Source organism: Lepidochelys kempii, chromosome 1 (assembly GCF_965140285.1).
Source record: "Lepidochelys kempii isolate rLepKem1 chromosome 1, rLepKem1.hap1, whole genome shotgun sequence".
Lineage (NCBI taxonomy): Eukaryota > Metazoa > Chordata > Testudines > Cheloniidae > Lepidochelys > Lepidochelys kempii.
The window spans coordinates 249,456,759-249,479,224 of record NC_136380.1 but is presented as its reverse complement, the minus strand read 5'-3'; the positions used below and the strand labels follow the sequence as shown (position 1 = coordinate 249,479,224).

General features: G+C 42.2%; 1 protein-coding gene across 2 annotated transcripts in view; it reads right to left on the bottom strand.

Annotated features, from left to right (window-relative positions):
- KDM7A (lysine demethylase 7A) overlaps positions 1-22,466 on the bottom strand; it is a 95,620-nt gene that overhangs the window by 29,275 nt on the left and 43,879 nt on the right. For both annotated transcript variants that reach the window (XM_073322670.2, XM_073322678.2), the window contains exons 5-10: positions 21,436-21,577; positions 20,977-21,163; positions 20,206-20,368; positions 18,500-18,587; positions 16,633-16,739; positions 6,747-6,838 (exon numbers count right to left, since the gene is read on the bottom strand). In XM_073322670.2, coding sequence (XP_073178771.1) covers positions 6,747-6,838; positions 16,633-16,739; positions 18,500-18,587; positions 20,206-20,368; positions 20,977-21,163; positions 21,436-21,577 — 779 coding nt within the window. The remainder of the gene's footprint in view (positions 1-6,746; positions 6,839-16,632; positions 16,740-18,499; positions 18,588-20,205; positions 20,369-20,976; positions 21,164-21,435; positions 21,578-22,466) is intronic.

Here is a 22,466-nt window from a genome sequence, read left to right as displayed (position 1 = left end):
AGGATTGCAAATCTACCACACAAAAAACAAAAACAACAACAACGCATCCGCTGTAGATGGCAGGCCAAGCTAATATTGAAAATGACCACAATTTCATCCTCCAATCCTTTTCAACATTTCTATGCAGCCACTAAGCGAACTGGTCAGACGCATGGACTCAAGTGCCAGCAATATGCAGATGATACACAGCCCTACCTATCCTTCACTACATATAACCACATTACCACCGTTAAGATGACCCAGTGTATAGATGAGATGAGCTCACAGATGAGGAACAGCTGGCTGAAGCTGAATCCGAGCAAGAAATGGATGATGCAAGTGGGCAGATGAAAACATACTAAAGAGTAGATACCCACAGTGAAGTCTCCTTTGACTGAAGGCACACATCCACAACTGGTCAATTCATTCTGTAGTTTAGGATTACTCTTGGATTCCTTGGAGACACTAGACTCTTACACAGCAGTATCGTGAGTAGCTCTTTTTATCATCTCCAATTGGCTAGCAGACCTCTTCCCATCCTGGCAGATGAGGACCTGCCCTCAGTTATTCACACCTTTGTCAACTCTCAGATGGAATAAGCATGCCAATATATCTGGGCAAGAAGCTTTCAGCACTTTGGAAGCTCCAACTAGTACAGAATGCTGCAGCACATCTTTTTAGCAATACACGCTACTGTGAGCGCATCAAACCTGACCTCTGCTCCCTACACTGGCTTCCCATAAAATAGTGAATTGAATTTAAGGTCTTGATCCTCATCTTCAAGGTACTCCATGGTCTGAGCCCAAGATATCTAAAAGACCACCTAAAGCTCTAGGATGAAGACTGAGGTGGACAACTTTGCTCCTCTCGTGCAATGGAACTCTACACAATAAAGGTAAATCTCATCTGTGCAGGGAGACAGACCTTTCCCAGAGACCACTCCAAAAAAAGTGGAATGAATTCTCCCAGGAACTAAAGACCATCACACATCTTCCCACCTTCCACTCCAAGTGCAAGGCACATTTCTTTGACCTTTCCTTCTCTAACATACATACCAACATGTATATTTTATAAAACCTTAACAAGACTGGCCCCTGCATATACTTCTCCCCCTGGAGAGGATAAGAGAACAAACAACATGTGACATTGGTCATCTTGCTTAATACACTATTGGAACACACTCAGATACAACAGTGCTGAGTGCAGTAAGAACCTATATGGAATCACCTTTGTCTGGCTTGTCCTCATCCATCCCTCCACGAACACAAGTTGATGCCACAACATTCTGTTTTGTTACGAGCACGTTCTTTCCATTTCTGGCCAAAGTGTTTTGTCACAGGATTGGCCCAGCACGTTTTCGGTATGCCCAGTGGTCGCTTGTGGTCTCTGGGGATTCAGTCACTGATGCAGGTTGTTCACCTATTGTCTGTGGACTACCTGACCAGCCCATCTCCTCTTTCTGTTATACATCGCCTGCACTACATCAGTCACCTCTGTATGCCTTCTGATCACCTCATTCAATATGTGATCATGGAGCGATACCTTACACATTCACCTTTCCATTGACCTCTGAGTGACAGTGAATTTTTCTTCCTCCGCTTTTGATTAAACTTGCCCACCCCGCCTGTCTCCTCCTACTGCATTCCCCTTCAAATGAGTTGTCTCTGTTCAGCTGCTGACCCAGGTAAATATATTTGTTGACCTCCTCAATTACTTTGTTTACAGTGATGATTCCTGCTGCACAATGCTCATTCTGCATCCACTTAGTCTTCCATGTGTTCATTTCCAACTCGATATCATGCGAAAGTGTTTGTAGTTGCTGCAATTTGTTCTCCAGTTCTGCGGTGTCCTTTGCCAATATTACAGTCGTCAGCGAAGAGAAGATGCATTAACTGTTCTCCGTCAATTCTGATTCCTTCTTCCCAGTACAATTTTTTGAACAGTGACTCCAGTACTGCTGAAAACAGCTTCGGTGACACACTCATCTTGTCTGACTCCTCTACGTATAATAATAATGCACGGGATATTGAATAATGTTATCCCTGTTGAACAACTGCAATGAATTTTTTCCAGCAGGTCAATGTACCTCGGGTCAATTCAGATTTTGTTGAGCACGTTTTGTACAGCTTTAATCTCCACTGCGTCAAATGCCTTTTTGTAGTCGACAAATGCAAGACACAATGGTACTTTGTATTCCTTGCATTTTTTGACGAGCTGCCTAACTGAGTGGATGTGATCAATTGTCGAATACCCTGAGCGGAAACCAGCTTGTTCTCTGCTTTCATGCATCTCAAGATCCTTCTTAACCCAGTTGAGTATGATGCAGGTGAAGACCTTATAAACTTGTGAGAGGAATGTGATTGGATGGTACTTGCTCAATTCTTCTGGATCGTCTTTCTTCATCGATAGTATTGTTTTTGATTTCTTCCATGCATCTGGAACACACTATTGATGTAGATGGTGAACCATTGCGTCAACGCTTTGAAGAGAGTATCTTCCCCTGCTTTGAGATATTCCAGCCAATCATCCTCCACTCTGGGTTCCTTCCTTCTCTTTATGTTAAGAACTGCGTATTCAATTTCTTCCCAAATAACACCACAAACTTCTTCTGTAGCCTGCTGCCTTGATGGTGTACGCTGGACACGGATATGTGAGGACTAGAGATCACTGTAGAATTTTGTACATATTTTGTTCATCTTGCTCCTTTCTGACGTCCTTTCATCATTTTCATCTTTCAGGGCTGCTGGAATAACCTGTTTCAGCCTAACATCTCTTTCTACCCTCTTCAGACTCATTCTTTTTGGCCACCTCTCTCAATTTCTTCTTTCTAAATCCTCTACGTTCTAAATGCATATGCTCTGGCAGGTCTATATGGAATGGAACAGAGGAATTCCCAATTCCAATCTAAGAAAAAGGGAGTTTGTCAGGAACACTGGGTGTTGTTTGACCCTGAAGTGACCTCTCTAGCAGAACAGGAGACAATGGATATTTTCCTTGGTAACAAAGAGGTCTAGTCTGGTCATAGTCTTTACACAATACATAATGGCAGAGAGACCTAACGAAGACATTTGTGTTTTTGGTCGATGAGTCTCTGGTCTTCGTTAAAGGGAGGAATAGTTTCACGCTAGACAAATGGCATTCAATTCCAGAACCATAATGTGGAGCTTTCACCTCCACCAGAGTCCATAATTCTTAAAAAGGCTAGATAACAAGATGAAGGTCCCAAGTCTGCCATCTGGAAATATTGCTGTAAATGGTAAGGGATGTGAGAAAGGAATTCTCTGATCAGCATGTGTTAGATCACTGAAGATACAGAAAGTGAAGTGAGACGTAAGTGACTCAGGAGTAAGCAGTATCAATGAATCATGGCTCCTGTCTTCTGGAGGCTGTATGTGTGGCCCAGGTAAAGATATCACCCAGTTACACTGTTAAAGAACCTGTTTGTGGACCAAAGTTTGGAGACACACAAATACTCTGACATCTAAGATGGATGAAGTCAGCCTAGGAAGGTTCTCTGGTATTTTTTAAAGCACAGTTTTAAAAAGAAGCATCTCATGGACATTTGCGACTAGTTGGACTGATAAAGAGCTAGAATTTGTCCCCTGGAAAAGGTGATACAATCTCAATGTCACCTTACAGGTAGCAATCTTTATTTGCTGTGGCTGAGGAACATTATTCACTAACAATTCTGAAGAATTGGTACTATATATCTGGGGTTCCCAACTGAGATTAAGAAGTTGAATGCCTTCCCATTGGCCATTGTTGCTATCTGAGTACTCAGGTACAGGTAAATTTAAAATAATAGGAGAAGATTTCTGAGGCATCTGTGCCCAAAGCAGATAATCTTTAGTTTATGCATAGGAGACAAAGACCAAGGTCTTCCTGGCACCATAACAGAATAGGTTCTAGGACCAAAGTACCAGTTTTGCCAGCACAAGAGGACCTAATCTGATTGGAACACAGACCTCCGGTGCTAAGGCAATGGGATTCCAGGACTGGCTGCCAAATGTATTAATTAACTGATTTATTGCGGTTTCCTAGTGGCTCAAGAGATGTCACACCGATGATGTTGTTAGGATATAGGTATGCAGGCCTGTCTGCAAAGGCCTAGACTAAGAATTTAGGCTTATTCTGATCACTTAGCTAGTTATAGAGGTATAAAAGAAAGAATCAAAATCACTGTCTGCTGGTGTAAGGGCCTTCTCTCACTGTGACAGTCTGAGGCCCTCTTCTTAGGCTAAGGCCTTTGGCTAAGCAGCAGAGGCAGCCATAAGCTGGGAAGCGTGCGGTCACATGCTCACATTCCAAATTAGTCTAACTGAAATAAGGTGCTATTGGGTTGTTAGGAACACAATCCTGTCCTGATAGTGCCTGTCGCCTCCAGAGAAAGGGAAGTGCCTAGAAAATGTAAAAGGAAACTTAGTTTGATAGCATCCTGTCTGGCAAGAACTCACTTATCAATAGCTGAGATGTGAAATCCTCACTTCTCTACTGTTTTGTCATTCTATTTCCCACTTTGCTATTGTTTATTTGCATGGTCTCTGTCTGGTTCTGTGATTGTTTCTGTCTGGTGTATAATTAATTTTGCTGGGTGGTGGGATATAACTGATTAAATAATCATGTTACAATATGTTAGGATTGGTTAGTTACATTTCAGGAAAATGATTGGTTAAGGTATAGCTAAGCAGAACTCAAGTTTTACTATAGTCTGCAGTCAATCAGGAAGTAAGGGGGGGAAAAATGGGAACAGGGAACGGGGGGGAACTGGAATCGTGTTTTGCTAAGGGGGGGAATGGGAACAGGGACACAGGTAAGGCTCTGTGGTGTCAGAGCTGGGAAGGGGGACACTAAGGAAGGAAACTGGAATCATGCTTGCTGGAAGTTCACCCCAATAAACATAGAATTGTTTGCACCTTTGGACTTTGGGTATTGTTGCTCTCTGTTCATGCAAGAAGGACCAGGGAAGTAAGTGGGTGAAGGAATAAGCCCCCCAACAGATGTCATCATGAAATTCAGTCAACCCGAAGGGACCTGTGAACCTCAACCTCAATATTGACAATGCTAGAACCTTGGCAATGAATTAGGTTGACCTAAAGACCTCAGTGCTGGACTCGTCCAGATAAGACTGGGGAGATGGATGTTGCTTAAGCTGGACACAGAGCCACTTAAGGCTAGGGGATGTCCAAAGTCAGTGTTGAACTTGATCACAACCAGACTTAGTCTGAAGAGCCTCCCTTGATAGAAAGGGAGTGTGAGGCAGCACTCTGGCTCTTGCAAGTCATCCATATGATACCTGAGCCCAATAGGTAGCATTTCTTCTTTATTCTTCAAACTGAAGAAACCTGTACTGTTAATTTAACAAAAAAGAAAACAGCCGACAAAAGGCAGAACCAAAAAGCACAAAACAGATAAGAAACATCAATGACACTGAATATGATTCAACCTCTCTACACCTTTGATGGTTAAAAGGGAACTGAAGGGTGGGTGTGGCCATTACTCTTCCCTTTTATACCCATTGAATCCTTTGTGGGGGGAGAGGGAGAGAAGGGGAAAATGGCCCCAACTGACACTGCTCGCTAGAAATATTCCAAAGCTGCTATATCCCAGGAGTGGGATACACAGAGGGCACTCACACACCAAAAACAAAAACAAACAAACCACTTTCTGTGAAAAATTACAATTCAAACTTCTCCCAGTTTTTAGCTTACTGTGAATATTCAAAGAAGGCCTGAGAGGAGATGGTTATGCAGTGATTAGTTTCACAGAAGCATGGATAAGTGGGCCTGAAGCCAAAGAGGTCCCCTCTTGAGCTTTCAGCTAAGCCTGTAGACCAGACCAACCACCATAGCGGGGGGGGGGGGGGGGGGGGGAGAGAATAGAGAATAAAGTGTTGAACCCCAAATCTCCCCACAAAATCAGTACTGTTTTCTTTGGGGGGGTAGGAGGGGGGGTGTCAGGACATCTTTAGTTTATGTGTCCTGTGTTTTTCCTTCTCCCTTTACTGCTCTAAATAATTTGGTCTTCAGAGCTTCTTGTTTCAACTAAATGGGGGGGAGGGGGAATCAAATCATTCAGCAAAGGGAGGGAAAACAAGATCTCAATCTTTCCTCCCCCACACAGAGTAACTTTGCTAGAGATGGGGCTAACAAATATAATACTTTTTTCAGAGGGGTTCCCAGTGTACTAATGTATTTAGGGTCTCCCCATATTCATTTCTGGATAGTTTAATCTCCTTTAGAGCACCTACAAGGAGCCATTTCTGTAGATAAGCTTTTAAAGGCTACTAGGTCTAAGTTACTGTGCACCATATGTGCAAAATGTGGAGGAAAACAAAAGCAAATTCTAAATCAGAATACATTTCTGCCAAATTCTGATCATCTCTGCAGTACAGAAGTGATATCAGTGGACACACAAAGTACGTTGTGCCAACATGCAATAATAATTTCACATGGGGAAACTTCATGTGATTGCCGTCTAACTCCTTTATCATATACTGGAAAGAGAAAGCTGGATTAAATGCAATCCCAAGAGTTAAATATAGTAATTGGTCTATAATGACGGATAGTGTCATACAATATAAAACCATCTCAGACAGCTTTCCCCCAAACCATCCATCCATAATTTCTAGCAAGTTTTCCAATACTTACGAATGGATGAAAGATCTATAAAATGGCAAAACACTCTAAAAGGATTCAGACTTTCATGTAGTTTTAAAATTAAAAACAATTCACTAAAACAAACGAACAAACAAATACACTTGCACTTACTTCTTTTTTCATCCATAACTTTAAAGCACTAAGTAAAGCCTTCACTCCTTGGACTAAGAAGTTCTGGGGCTGGAAACCATCTTCCCTCAGTTCTAAAAAGGACAGAGGTTTCAGTTTATAAGCATATTACAATGTAAAACCACAAATCAGGTACAGACCTCTCAACCTTTAATAAACCTGCCAATGTATTACACTACCAACAAAACATGTGACAAACAACTGAAATGTAGTACTCTATGTGTTTATGTACATCAAACCATAAGAAAGAATGTTTTAAAGTACAAAATCTGTTTTCAAGGATGGCTTCTTACTGCATGAAACAATTACATGAGTTTTGCAATGTGTTACAGGTTACTTAGGGCCGGGGGAACAGCATACAACAGATTGCACAACTGGTTTAGAGAAAACATCCTAGATGACAACTTATGCTGAAACAATCTTTACTTTCTAGTTCACCACCACACAAGTGTTCCACATTTTTACTAGTTGGGGCTACAAGAGTGGTGTGAATGGACAGTCTCAATACAAAAATGCCTCAATTAAATTCACCCACATAAAATTAATGCAATTCAAGCCAGCTGCCTTATGGCACCCCAAATCTCTGCCATAATCCCAATCAATGACACACATACACACAACATTAATATGGTCTCCCCTGCAGTGAGTGGCCACCCTCTTCTTCCCTTAAGGATGATGGCTGCTGCTGCTGGAGTGCAAAGACTCCCAAAGGCTGCTACAGCTCCTGGGGGCTGCAGCTCAATCTTTCCTTTCACTCTCTTCCCTATAGCAGAACTGCCTATGATGAAAGGAGAGCTGGCCAGAAAGACTCAGCAGGTTTTATTCCTCCTGCCCTGCCATTAACAGATAGAGTGGGTGAGGAGGGAGGTGGCTGCTGGGTCAACACCTTCATGGGGAAGAAAGGAGCAGATCTGGCCTAGAGCTGCTGTGCTCTTTCTGCTCCCTCCTCCTGTGAATAAGGTGTGGGCCCAGTCATTGGCTTTTTCCTCTTCCCTGTCTAAAACTCCTTTCAACTTCAAAGCAGCTCTGTTTCTTTTTTGTCAGGATGCTCTCTGCTCTTTGAAGGGTGGAAGTGAGGAGGAAAAGAGCAGGGGGCCCAAAGGTGCAGCAGAAACATCTCCCAGCTAGCCCACCAGCTATCCCTTTTAAAGGGAACCTGCCATAACCAGCTGCAATGCAAATGTATTCCATGACTGTGGCACTCTGTACCTCAAAACAGCACCCTGAAACCCCCATATTCACCACTATCATATAATTATGATGTGTTACATACAAAGTATGCCTTGTGAGATATCATTTTAGAAAAGTCTTGATTTGTTGAACATTAATACCTGTTGGATTGTATGTGTTGTCATTCTGTGTGAAGTTGTGAAGTTTTGTTATGTGTATGTTACTGACGTATGTTGTGATGTTAGGAACACCCACCACCACCCTTTCCAAGTACAACAATGGAGTAGCCGGATGGGCTGATGGCTCATTAAAAAGAATCCACTATCCCAGGAACTGTATATAATGGAGATTTCTCAGAGAGAGCATGTGGACAATGGAGAATGCTTGACCAATGGGGGAGGACCCCCACCTCATGAGGATAGATCTCTCCAGAAAACTGGAAGAAATTATAAAGGAGGGGAGCCACATTATGACTTGGCTTCACTGACCCCACAACTCAACACCTGAAAACATGCCTGGGGGACAAAGACTTTGAACAGGTGAGGGAGTCCTGGGCTGGAGGAGAATTCCAGCCTGTGTATTGAAGATCTGTGACCAGTTTGTACTCTCTATCAGGACAAGACACTGCTTGATTCAAATCCTCTCTAGTTTATAGAACTTAGACTGCAAATTTATGTTATTTCTTAGGTAACCAACCTTAATCTCTAAGTTTACTACTTATAATCACTTAAAATCTTTCTGTAGTTAATAAATATGTTTTATATTTCACCTAAAACAGTGTGTTTTGGCTGGGAAATCTCAACTCAAAATACCAAGGCTAGTGCATGTCCTGTCCACATTGAGGGAAATGCGGACTGGGTAATGAACTTACATTCGTCAGGCTTCTGACCAGGACAAGGCAGTACTGTTCTGGGGTGCAAGGCTGGGGAGCTGGGGGGAATTGGCTGGAGCCTCTCTATTGTTGGTTCATGAGTGGCTGGGAGAAGCATTCATGTAACTCTGTTGGGTGTGTCCCTGCCTGTGGATGTCTGTGTAAGTGCAGTACCTGCCAGAGGTTTGTAGCTTGTCAACAGCATCACAGTGTGAGAGGGATACCCCAGGTTGGTGGGACAGAGGGCTCAGCGGTCCCACAGTTCAGGTTGCACCCCGGGAACCCCGTCACAATGATACAGTACAGTTGAGAGCTCTGTTTAGGAGAGCAATCAATGATTTTAAAGTTCTGATTGTGAAACAGATCAGTTTAATGCATGTTACAACACTCATAGTACCACAGAAGTACCTCTGTCCAGCAAATTGTACAAATTAGTTCAGCACTGAAACTTGGCATGAAAGATTTCTGTTCAGATACTGATCTTGTTTTTCTAAAAGGAGATTTTTATTGTCATAGCAGAATGAGCATTATACATGAAGAATGTGACTCTCTCCAAGTCTTAAAAATATTGATCCATAAAGAGGCAAAAGATCAAAAAGAACCTCATACCAAATGGCACATTGTCTATTCATAAAAGGAATTTTATTGGGAGGAGGTGGTTACTCACCCTGTGCATTAACTAAGGTTCTTCAGAATGTGTCCCCCCATGTGTCCCTCCAATGTAGGTGTGGCAGCGCCCCCTGCCCCTGAGACAGGAGATCTTCATCGGCAGTGCCTATTGGACTGCACATGCACACCTCCCCTTTCTTGCGCTCTGAGCAGGATGTATATAGAGCACTGTGAGGTCCAACTGCCCTCCAGGTCCTTCTCTGCCGCAGAGCCTATGTGTTGGCTCTGAAGAAGAGGGGAGGAGGGCAGGTAATGGAGCACTAATAGGGACACACACCTCAAAGAACTTCAGTTACTGCACAGGGTGAGTAACTTTTTCTTCTTCTTCTTCAAGTGATGTCCCTATGGATGTTCCACTGTAGGTGACGAAGAAGCAGTGCCCCTAATTGGAAGGCTAGGGCTTTGAAGCAGCATTTATTTCAAATGATAAAACAGTATGTCCTAGGAAAGTGTCTGCTGTGGTGTCGTGAGTAAAGGTGTAGTGATGGACAAAAGTGTCTGTTGATGCCCATCTGGCCACTTTGCAAATGTCAGCAGTGGGAACATTACTGAGAAAGGCAATGAAGGTGGAAAGCGAGCAGGTGGAATGTGCTCTAATTGATTGTGTAGTTGGTAGGACAGATGTATACGCTGCAAGATCCATTTGGAAAGGCATTGTTAGATGGCTGTGTCCCTGGATCTTTCGGTCCGTGAAAGGAATAAACGTGGTGATTTTCAGAAAAAGATTTAGTCCTGTCCAGGCAGAAAGCTAATGGCATAGAAGGCATAGAGTAGTGGTGCATCCTATGTGATGAGGAATGCATCTCCCAGAGATACGTGTCCCAGTCCCGCTCTTGAGCGGAATTGAGGACAGTGGGCATTTTGTGGTGTGTCAAAAAGATCTATGGTGGGGAATCCCCAGCAGTTGAAAATGAGCTGAAGGATTAATGTATCCAGTTCCCACTCACGGTCGTGGGAGAATCTCATGCTCCATGAGTCCGCAGTGCTGGAAGTGGTAGCGGCCGGGAGCCCCAGGCCCTTTAAATCACCACCGGAGCCCCGGGGCTCCCAGCTACTGCTGCCATTACCGCAGCAACAACTGGTGGCAGTAGCGACAGCTGGGAGCTCAGGGGCTCCCTGCTGCAATTTAAAGGGCCTGGGGCTCCGGCCACTGCCGGGCACCCCAGGCACTTTTAAACTGCCAGGCCCCGGGGAAGCCACCCCTTTTGGCCCTCCTCATCAGCGGCACTGCCGATACAGTCAGCTGTGTACTGGCTCTTACCGATATGCTGGACCGGATCGGCTTTACTTTCACCTCTGGCTCTAGGAGGTTGAGCTGTAGGGTGGATTCGATTAAGGACCATCTGTCCTGCACTGTATGATTGTGAAGGTATGCTCCCCAGCTGTTTAGAGAGGCATTGGTTGTTAGAATCATCGTCAGCGCTGGTTGGAAGAAAGGATCCCTGACAAAGATGTTCTTGGACTGTGTGCATCAGAGTAGTGAGTCCTTGACTCTCATCAGCATGGATAAAAGTTTGTGGAGGCTGCGTCTGTGAGGGACATATACTGTACAGAGCCATGCCTGAAAACACTGCATATGTAACCGTGCATGCTTTACCACAAAAGTGGCGGCTGCCATGTGGCCAAGTACAAGAGACAAGTCCTGGCAGAGATCTGGGGGCAGGCTTGGACTTTGGATACAAGATCCACTATAGTTGAGAATCTGAGAGTTAGAAGGAAGGCTCCGGCTTTTATGGCATATAATTGTGCACCAATGAACTCCAGATGTTGTACTGGCATTCAAGTAGACTTCTCTAGGTTCACACAAAGGCCTAGATTCATAAAAAGGTCCATTGTCACCTGGATGGTGCGAAGAGCCTCCGTTTCAGGTGGGGCCTTGAGAAGACAGTCTAAGTATGACAACGCCTTATTTCCTTAGGTAGGCAGCGACTACTGCAAGAATTTTGGAGACTACACAAAGGGCCGTCAACAGTCCAAAAGACATTACCTTGTACTGATAGAGGGCGGTGCCCGTGGTGAATCGGAGAAACTGTCTGTGGGCAGAGCGTACTGCGATATGGAAAAATAAGTCTTGGAAGTCAAGGGCGGAGAACTAGTCCTCATGTTCCAGTGCTGGGATAATGGTGGAGGGGGTAAACATCTTGAAGCGCTGCAGTTTGACAAACTTGTTTAGGTTTCAAAGACCAGGATCAGTCGCCAGCCACCGGATTTCTTCTGGGCCAGGAATAAAGGGAGCAGAAACCCTGTCCTCTGTGTTGGGAAGGGACCAGCTCTATGGCTCCCAGTTGCAGAAGAGGATTTATTTCTTCTTGTAGAAGAGGTCCATAAAAGGGGTCCCTGAAGAGGGATGGAATATCCTTTCCAACAATTTCTAGAACTCACTTATCCGAGGTGATTAGGCTCTATGTTGGAAAGAACGGAGCTAAACAGTTGCCAAACTAATGGGATGTTGAAGATGGTTGGTATGACTGGCACAGGGGGAGGCTTCTTGGGCGCTTCAATCACACCTTCAAAATTGTTGCTTGGCTGGAGGTTTGTGAGAGGTAGCCCCTTGAGGAGTGGCCTGTCTGCGTTTCGTAGGGGGCTTTTGTTGTTGGTGCTGAGTGTCATACTTCAGCTAGGGAGCGTACTGCAGTGGTTGGGATTGCAGGAGAAGATGACACTTCCCCTGGACATCTCCTCAGCACAAGTGTGTAAATGTTGAGAGCGGAGAGTAGCTAGGGAGTCTTTAAGGGAGTGTAGGGAGTAATCCGTATGCGCTGCGAATAATTTGGGGCCCTCAAAGGGTAAGTCTTCTATTGTGGTTTGCACCTCCTTAGGAAAGCCTGAGAGGTGTAGCCATGATGCCTGCTTCAGGACTACAGCAGTTGCGATGGTGCACGCGGCAGTATCCACAGAGTCTAAAGAAGCTTGTAGGGCTATATGGGCCACGAGGTGTCCCTCAGATATACGTGCCTGGTATTGTTCTTTCTTGGTTTCAGGCAGGTCTTGGCGGAGTTCCTCTACCTTGGAGTAGCTGAGGTAGTTGTACTTGGCCATAAGAGCCTCGTAATTCAAAATGTGAAATTGGAATATGGCAGATGAATAAGCCTTGCGTCCAAATAAATCTAATCGCTTCAGGTCTCTGTCCTGATGGGTAGATCAAGGTTGATATTGCTGTCTTTTTTCTTATACCCCATTAACTAGGGAATTGGGAGTGGGATGTGAGAAAAGAAATCTCATCTCTTTTGTGGGAACATAATATTTTTTGTCTGCCATTTGCGGTTCAGAGGGATGGACACCAGAGTCTGCCAGAGCACTTTCGTGGGATCGAGTCTCTCTGATAGGTAGGACAATTTTTGCAGAGGAAGGTGTGTGCAGGATATTGAGTAGTGTAGTTTATGTTGCTGATCTTTCACTTCTTCCAGAGGAATCTAGGGGGAGACTGCAATCCTGAGAAATAATTCCTGGAAGTGCCTGAAGTCATCAGCAGCAGTAGGAAATGGGGGCATGACAGCCTTATCAGGGGAAGAAGAGAAATGTAGTCCTGGTGGAGCTTTGTCCTCGTGTTCTTCCTCCTCGTCCAGTACCAGGAGAGGTTCAATCTCTGGTGGGTGAGAGACTGATGGAGAAGGCAAAGGTGCAGGTCTCTGGTTCTGCACCATGGAAGGCTTCCCAAATTGTGCCCTGTATGTTGCCCAAGGGACCCAATATGGCCAATGTGGGGGGAGCAGAACGCGGGATTGCATCCACAGTGGTCCATATCAGGGTTGTACATAGTGAAGGTATCTAGATGAAGTTGTTTGTTCCTGTCTGGAATAAGAAGGCGCGATGGAGCCCTCTTCCTCCTAGTCGCTGGGGAAGGGAGGTACTGTCCTCAGGGGAGAAAGGGAGGAATGTCGTAAGTCTGGAGAGGAGGGGGGAAGTCAGGGAAGGTCGTGTCTCCTGGAGTTGGTGTTTTTGCTTAGGCAATGTCATATGAGCTGCAGCCAAGTGAAATGACAACCACTATGGGGCTGAAGTGAGGACACATTTTTAATACCTTGGCTTCAATGTAGATGGCACAGGCATCCTGCATGTAGTAGGCAAAACTGAGCTAGTAGAATTCAGCAGGAATCTTGGACTGTGTTGAAAAAAGCAGCATCAAAACAGATTCCTAGTCCTCAAAACACAGGGCCTTGACTCTCACTTTTGCTTCCAGGATAAATTACAGCAGTTGATTACATCAAAGCTTCAACAGAAAAAATGTCAAGAATTATAGGTGTTTTTGGGCAGGGACCTAGTCCTTTATTTACAATGTAAAGCAGATACCAGGCTTTGGGGTGCTATAATAATTAGTAAAAGATTGACTAGAAAATGGGAAGGCAAAGGAGTGGAAGTCTGATTACAGACCAAAGTAGAGTTGAGCAGCAATCACCCACAGGACCCCAGTCATAACTCCTTCAGGGAGCTTCCTGTCTGACAGTCACAAAAGAACTGGGTGGAAGGTGGAGGCAGCCAGTAATGTGCAACTGATCAGGAAAGTGCAGATGCAGTCCTTGTGATCTGATCTCCACTACACAGAGGACCAAGGAGGTCTAGGAAATGAGAAATCCTGAGTTCTGTCTCTTGGATCAGAAGGGCAAGAGTTTCTACCCTGAATGGAGACTTGAGCACTGCCATCAGTCCAGATCATCAGACTCAGCCCTCTCACCTCCCTAGGCTTCAGAGCCTAAGCTCTAACCTGAGCCCCAACTTCAAAGTGTTATCTACACAGCTATTTTTAGAGTGCCAGCATGAACTCCGCTAGCCTGAGTCTGTCGACCCAGGCTGGAAGGCTTTCTGTTGCAGGTTATGTACACATACTTTCAGAGGATAGACAGGCCCAGGGTCAGATAAAAGCTCCCTCACCCCCACCATCCACAACCACCCCCCACTTTTTTTTTTTTTTTTTTAATTACCACAAAGAATCAGGAGCAGAAACTAAAGCCTCTATTCTGACTGAATGGGTGATTGTCTCAAGGGAAAAAGCTTTTGTGATACTGTTCAAGATAATGTTTCTTTTCACTAGGTCTTGAGAGGGGAAACCAGGAAAGTTAGTAGATTGGGATTTTTTAAATCTTTGAAGAAACCTTTGTTTGACATGGTAGTGGGTCAGGTTTTAAAGATGTTCTTGAGTCTCTTAGAGAAGATGATCCTGGGTAAGAAGGATTTGTCTGTGGAGTAGGTCTATCTGAGACAGCCCCTCGGGTGGGGTAGGAGAATGTCCTAACCCCAATGGCATGAAAGGAAGACTGATTTCCAGGATGACTGGAAATTCCAACTGTAGCAAAATGAATGAAGCTCCCCTAGCATTTCTAGATAGATTTAGTTAAATCTAAGGACTAACATATCTTTCAAAAATCTTCTACAGACTCAAAATAATTCACCCTCAATAGGGAGCCTGAAGAGGGTTTCGCTTGGAAGAGGTGAACCAAAACCCGCAGTCACACATTTACTTGTGCTAGGGTGTTAAAGACAGACTGACCTGCCAGAGAACTGATGTCATAAGAAGCACTGCAGATACAGCCTAATATCCTCCTGACAGAAGGAAGCTTTTTCTTAGCATCACTCTTTCCAATTGTAGTAGGTTTTGTTTTTTTTAAAGAGTATTGATTGATTGATAGGGCCATATGAGTTGACAACAAATGCTACTTCAGCATATAAAGTACTGGAGGAGGATTCAAGGCTCCTCTTAAAAACCTCTTTCAATCTTGCAGTCCACAAAGTATTGTGAGGATACTGTGTCATCTAATGGGGACGAGAGCTTGGGAAAATTTTCAAAAGAACAGACATAATTGAGAACCCTAAATCCCACTGCCTTTCAATGGGCTTAGGCTCCTAAATCATTTAGGTGCTTTTGAAAAACTTTACAGTTTAGCATAAGGGCCAGTCAAAGCTGAAGTTCAAGAAGGGTGAATCAATTTTGAGGACATGAGCAAAAGATTCCCATGAAAGGGGAAAATGTCAACGGAAGGGAATAAATGAAAAGAATGGACTTCGTAAAAGTGACACCTTATGAAGAAAGAAAGCAAAAAAAACTTTTAAAATGAATTTGTGCTGGCTGTGTCACTAAAAGTGGAAAAAGAAAAGGAGTATTTGTGGCACCTTAGAGACTAAAATTTATTTGAGCATAAGCTTTCGTGAGCTACAGCATCCGATGAAGTGAGCTGTAGCTCACGAAAGCTTATGCTCAATAAATTTGTTAGTCTCTAAGGTGCCACAAGTACTCCTTTTCTTTTTGCAAATACAGACTAACACGGCTGCTACACTAAAAGTGGAGTTTACTGCTTCTACAAGGCAAAGAGACGATCACCAGAAACAATATCCCATGTAAGTTACTTGAGCTCTTTAAAGAGGGTTACACTGGATCAAGAATTTCTTCTCAAACACTTAGTTACGACATATAAACACTTCAAGATGATAATGTGAAACCCTGATCTCTTGAAGGAGTCTCTTTGATCAAACTGAATCAAGAAACTCACCAAGACAAACAATAGGAAGAGTCTTACAGAGATACATAATGCATGATGTTATGTATCTTAAATGCTCAATATCTTTGGAAGATATCTCATTTAGAGTTGAGCTAGAGGAGCTGGAAACATTTTACAACCATCAGGCTTACCATGGTCCCTTCTCTCAGGGAGGAACTAATACTACGTTAGATTTAACCTTCCCAGTAAGATTGTATTGTCCCAGGATTTTAGATACCCAGTGTGTCCAAACTTAAAACTTAATACTGTTTAGAGAAATTTATTTTCACAGGCCAATTATGCTGTTGGCATCTGAAAAAAAAACCTAACATTGATTTTCACTTCAAATGCTAAAAAAAAAAAATACCAGAGTAATCAATTTATACACCTAGGCTGAGTTCTACTGTTAGTCATTCTTCACATCAATATTCGGATTTACCATTTACTGAAAGCAAAAATGATTAGATGAAGAACACTGCAGCATTTGCAAAATCAAAAAGAACAGATTTTGGTAAACAAATTATACAAGCTTTTCCCAGTTAGGAACTCAAGCCACACAAAAACTATGTTCCCCAGCTCACCCGACTTCCCCAGATTACGTATTTGTCATGAGATGGAGACCATGACCTTCCCAGTGTGAAAGAAAGCCAAGATGCTCAAAATCTTATTAAAACACGAAATTAGTTACCTTTCAAAGTTTCCAGTAAGTTTTTGGCCACAAACCAACAGATGGCTTCAAAGAAAGGGAATTTGAAAAGATCTGGGGTTTTTAGCCTTTTCTCCATTTCATAACACCTAAACAAATAATTTAGAAAGATTACTATATGTGTACATTTTAGAATTAATCAGTGCAATATCCAACTCGCACAATGTTCAGAAAAAGAAAACCAACAGGCCATGATAAACAAAACAAATCAAGTTCCACATACTCAAACCCCAACAAGACGACATTTGGACAAGACTGAACTATGATCTTATCCAATCTCTGACTATCAAGTCAGACTGCTGTGTGACGGTGCCCCCCATAAGGCTTTATGGAAATATGCTTATGTATATATGACATAATTAGAATACGTTTTATGCTACATATGCCATGGAACATATCTCTGTAAAGGTTATGATCTATTGAACGTATTAATCCTATTTGTAGGCATGTATCATTTTTGTATTCGAAGTTATGAATATTGGCTGTGTACTGGCTTGATTTTTAAGTAGCCTTTGTAAAGCATTTGGTCAGCTTCTTGAGAAAGGAATATGTAAATTAAGTGCCCAATCAAGAAGCACTTAAGGGACAATGGATCTTAGAAGGCTCCAATCCACATAAGAAGTGTGCATGAGGATGTTCAAGGTAGCAGGTAAGCAATGGCTGCTGCCTGTAAAAACTGAGTCATGCATGGACATGTGACTTGCCCATGTGACTCCAAAATTCCATCCTGGAGCTGGACTTTGCATAGGAAAGAGGAAGGGGTCTCCACCCATAAGAGAAAGTCTATTTAAGCCCATGGGAGACCCCTCCATTTTGTCTTCAGCTGGCTCCAGAGAGCCTCCCCACCACCAAGGATACCTGAAAGAAACTGGAACAAAGGACGGTAACTACAGGGGGTGTGAGTGATTGCTGGACCCAGACTAGAAGGAGACTAGTCTGTAAAAGGAACTTTACTGGAACACCACTGAGGGTGAGATTTTGTCTGTATTCAGTTTTCTTAGACAGACTTGCATGTTCTATTTTATTTTGCTTGGTAATTCACTTTGTTCTGTCTGTTACTACCTGGAACCAAATAAATCCTACTTCCATTGGGAGTTGAGCTTCTGAGTGTTAAAGACAGGAACACTTCTTAAGCTGCTTTCAGTTTAAGCCTACCGCTGTTAGAGGACGTGGTTCAGACCTGGGGTCTGGGTTTGCAGCAGGCTAGTGGGTCTGGCTCAAACCAGGCTGGGCACTGAAGTCCCAAGCTGGGAGGGCAGGGAAAGCAGGGGCAGAAGTAGTCTTGACACATCAGTTGGCAGCCCCAAGGGGGTTTCTGTGATCCAACCCATCACATGCTGCACTTGCAAAAATAAAGTTGGACTTCATAAAACTAGGATACAAAACCAATGTGTAATCTTTTAATAGATGGGATTTAATTGGGATTCCACTGTAACAAATAAAACAGTATGTTTAGAATACAGCTCCACATCTTGGACAACAATTAATATAGCTGTCCTGACAGCAATCCTGACTGAAGGTTGCTCCTTCCATCTCAGGATTTCACACCTGAGCTTGACCAGTTTTAGCAACTTTTTTTTTATACTAATCTCCAAAGTAGAGCTTGTTTCATTTTAGAATGGAATTAAATTTGTGCAGACCACACATTGGAGACTATTCTTGTTGAAGTGAAACAGATCAAAGTCTGCTTCTGGCACAATCTAACTAAAAAAAGTCAGCAATGTGCATTACCAGAGCCTGTCTCCATTTAATCCCATTTAACAAGCATGATGAAAACTATCTATTAAATAGAAGGATGTCCTGCTTGTGGAGGAAAAAGGTATAGTCAAAACAGACAGATGAAACTAACCTGAGCTGCATGCCAATATTGAGGTTGTGCAAAAAGTTTCCTCCAAAAGCCATACAGTCCTGAGATGTGAGCACAGCATGAATCCAGCCTGAATTGACAAAAAACCATGAAACTTAATATACCTCTACACTACAAAATATTGTACCTGGGTGTGGGCACAACAATATCAATTCTGTGTGTATACAAGGCCAGAGAGTTACCATTTGCATTTCAGAAAAATACAAGTTAAAGGGACATTATCAATCTGAAATCTAGGTCTGTTTGTGTTTTTTTTTTTTAAATTAATAGTAGTTAAAGAAGTTACACCTATTCAAGGCCTTTATGGTTTTAAAACCACATTCCTATTAAAAAAAAACAAAACATTTTCTCTCCCTCTGTGCCCCTCCCCCCATTTGGTAAGTGAAAAACCCACAAACCCAAGGAAATTGACTTTCATGAAACAGACTCTACTCAAAGTAATCAAAAGAAAAAGAAAAAACCCTCTAATCTTTCAGTTCACTGTAATCTTAGGTGTTACTTGTAACAAACAAATATTTCTGTCTGAATGTTTTATCTAACAAGAAATTATAGCCCTATTTAAGTTATTCAGAAAAGAATTAGAAGGTACTTCCACTAATTATCCTAAATCGTAGCCATTATATAATAGCCCAATGAAACTATGATCAAATTAAAACCAAGAATAATAATTACTCTTACACTACTAATTTGTCATGTAATTGGAAGATTGTTCTCATAACACCACAATTTAACATGATGAGCACAGGCCAATAATATTGTACGTCTCTACCCAGCTACTACTGAAACTCAAATAACTTCAAATATGCACACAAAAGTATATATCTGTTGGCTTCTTACTTAAAAGTGGATATAGTTTAAGTTTGCCTTCAACAGCTTTAATTCAGGTAAATAGCATAAACTCATTTTCCTCTTCCCAAACCATTCAACTCTATAGATGTATATTACTGGTAGAATCAATTCAGCAAAAGTTCAGTCAACTGTACCCAGACCTGCTGCTAAATATTAGCCAAACCGTTTAATCTCCCCTAGTACTTATCTGTGAGCAACTTCTAATTTCAGGCTTTGAAGTTCATATCTGTTATTTGCTCCTTGTTCAAGAATGGTTTCTTGAACTATGTTTAAGTGATGACCTAGAACATACCCATTAAGCACTACTTGTCCAAAAGCAAGATTAAATTTGAATTACAACTCCATTTGTGAACATATTTTGGAGGCCACCTAACAATCACAGGAAATGTCCATTTGTACCTGGTCAGAGAGACAGTAATGGCCAAAATGTTGCATGTCCTTAGAAATATTAGAAGTGACTGGACGCCACATAACAGGAAATATGTTTTAAATGTTTTGCTGCAGAAACAGCTGGCAAATCCCTATCCATGCTCGAAAGTTATCAAGCTCTAATCTTGTCTTTTTCTCCTTAAACATTACTACTATGAATCAAGTAACAAAAACCCAAGTCAATTTCTTAAGAAACTTTCCAACTAGTTAAACATTTTAAAGGGCTGATATTTTGCTCTGTTTGGGTACCAATTCCAAGTATTTTTAAGACAGACAATTTCTTCTTCAAACTTTACGATATTTCTAAAAATGATAATTTAATACATATCTTGATATCCTGAATTTGCTGGTGATACAATATAAGTGCAAAAAATGCTGGGGGAGAGAGGGGGAAGGAGGTAAAATCTTACCTGTAGGAACAAATAAGGTATGTCCTTGTTTCACCACGCATTTATAACATTTGTCTACCTTATCCCCAAAATACACTTCACTCTGGGTGACAGAGGAACTCCAAGATTCATAGAGAGACAGATTTTCATCAGTAGGTTTGATCAAGTAGAAGATCTTCTCACCCTGTACACAAAAAATATCCCATATGAGGTATGGTATAACTTTTGAATCATTTACATGAACAGTATTATTGTCAGGCAAGCCCTGTTATCTAATAGTAATATCCTGTACTTCCGTGTGAGTCTCCTAGGTTTTCCAACCCTCTGTGTCACTCTTTGGTCTACCAGAAGCTAACCATGTAGTACATTCCACCCTTTTGGGGTTTTGGGACAAGGAAAGTGCCACATTAAGGAATAATTTATTAGTTCTGGTGGAAGTTATGTCCAGTCATCCTCAGCTACATGGTTGCTACAATTCAGAAAGCAGTGTGAGCTAACGTTTAAGAAAAATTCAGTTTGTCATTTCATTCATCTTCTCCTACAAAACGCTCAGGGATCGCGTCCACCTCTCTGCCAGAAAGTGCAGATTGGCATTTTCATTCTAGTGGGTCAACTTGTACAGAGGACTGAACAACAGTGCACAGTCAGTAATCCTCCTCTGCCCCCTTCTCAGATTAACAATTTCATTTAAAATGCATGAGGAAATCCATGAACACAGGTTTCTTTTGTGGAAAGAAGATATACACAGGACAAAATCATTTTCAAGCATTCAGGGAGCAAGGACCTTCTTACCCACAGAACATGGTACCAGACTGACGTGCCCCCAAAATCAATATGAAAATCAGTGTAGCTGTCCTGAACTCCCATCAAGCAATATTTCTGAACAAAAGGCTTGGGGAAGACAGAGTCATCTGGCCAGTAGTTTTCCACCCACGAAAGCTTTGTGGCAATGTCAGGGACTTCCACCAATTCAGACATCCTTAAAAAGTAAGTAAATGATGGGTAAGTGCAAGTAATGATGAGAGACATCTTTAAATGTTTACCTTCCCTAAATGTCCATCAAATTGTAAAAATGTTTACTTCTATATGATTCCATACTGTCCCCAAATCCCAACACAAAATAGTCTACTAGAGACCATTTCATTTGTTTTAGAGTATTATTATACTTCTACATTTACCCTTTGTTTTAGCAAAATCTACTCTCTATTTCAAAGGAGACCAAGTCAAGTTGTCTCAAAGTCAATTACTCACTTTGTGTCTGAAAACTCCAGACTGATCACATTTAACACTTTTGGTCGATCAGAATTCATGAAATACTTAATATAATTATGAAGCTTCATTTTACTGTCTGCCTGCCTTGCCACATCGATTACATCTATCACTTTGTCGCCACCTGTAAAAATAAGAAAATTAACATTTTAACAAGACGTATGTTTAATATTTTCTGCAAGATAGGACAATCCATTTCTACACAAAAACTCCACTACCCAACCCTCCCCAAAACAAAGAGGGACAAGAGTAAACCAAGATCTTATCTAGATATAATTTGTTACTGTTACTTAATAATATAACTGAACCTTATCTAAAAATAAGTCACCACTTTGGTGGTTAACCAAAAGGAAAAGGAGGAACCTAACATGACTGTGGCTAGTTCATATGCTTGGTTTTGTGGCTTCTGTCATCGTAAGGAAGAGAGGGTAGGAGGAAGTTATCAAGAATACATTTATTTGTATATATATTTCTACAGTAGTCAACACCACAGTATCTGAGTACTTATCACTACAACATTTTCTACAAGCAAATAATGAAGCTTATAGCCCTGATCCACCAAAGGTTTAAGCATATGAATAACTAAGCATGGAGTAATCCTACTGGACTTCTTGCATGCATAAAGTCAGTCATAGGCTTAATTCTCTGCGGGATTTGGTCCTGTGTCTATGTTTAGGGTTTAGTCCTTTCAAGATAGAATGCTAATGGCCATCTAACATCTAGAGTGTGGATCACCTTCTCTTGTTTGTTCTCATGAGGTTTAGGGAAGGATGATGGAAGGCGAATAGGTTGGTTCAAGTAGAATGAGGAAGGTATTTTAGGTAGCAATGTGGAATGTGGTCTTAAAGGAACCTTGTCTTTGAAGAAGACTGTATATAGGGGGTATGCCATGAGAGTCCCTAGTTCTCCCACTTGTCACACAGATGACTCTGGATTGTTTGGCTTTTATCTTGTATATCACCCTTGATACCGGAGGAGTAGGAGGACACATATACAGGAGAGGAGCATCCCAT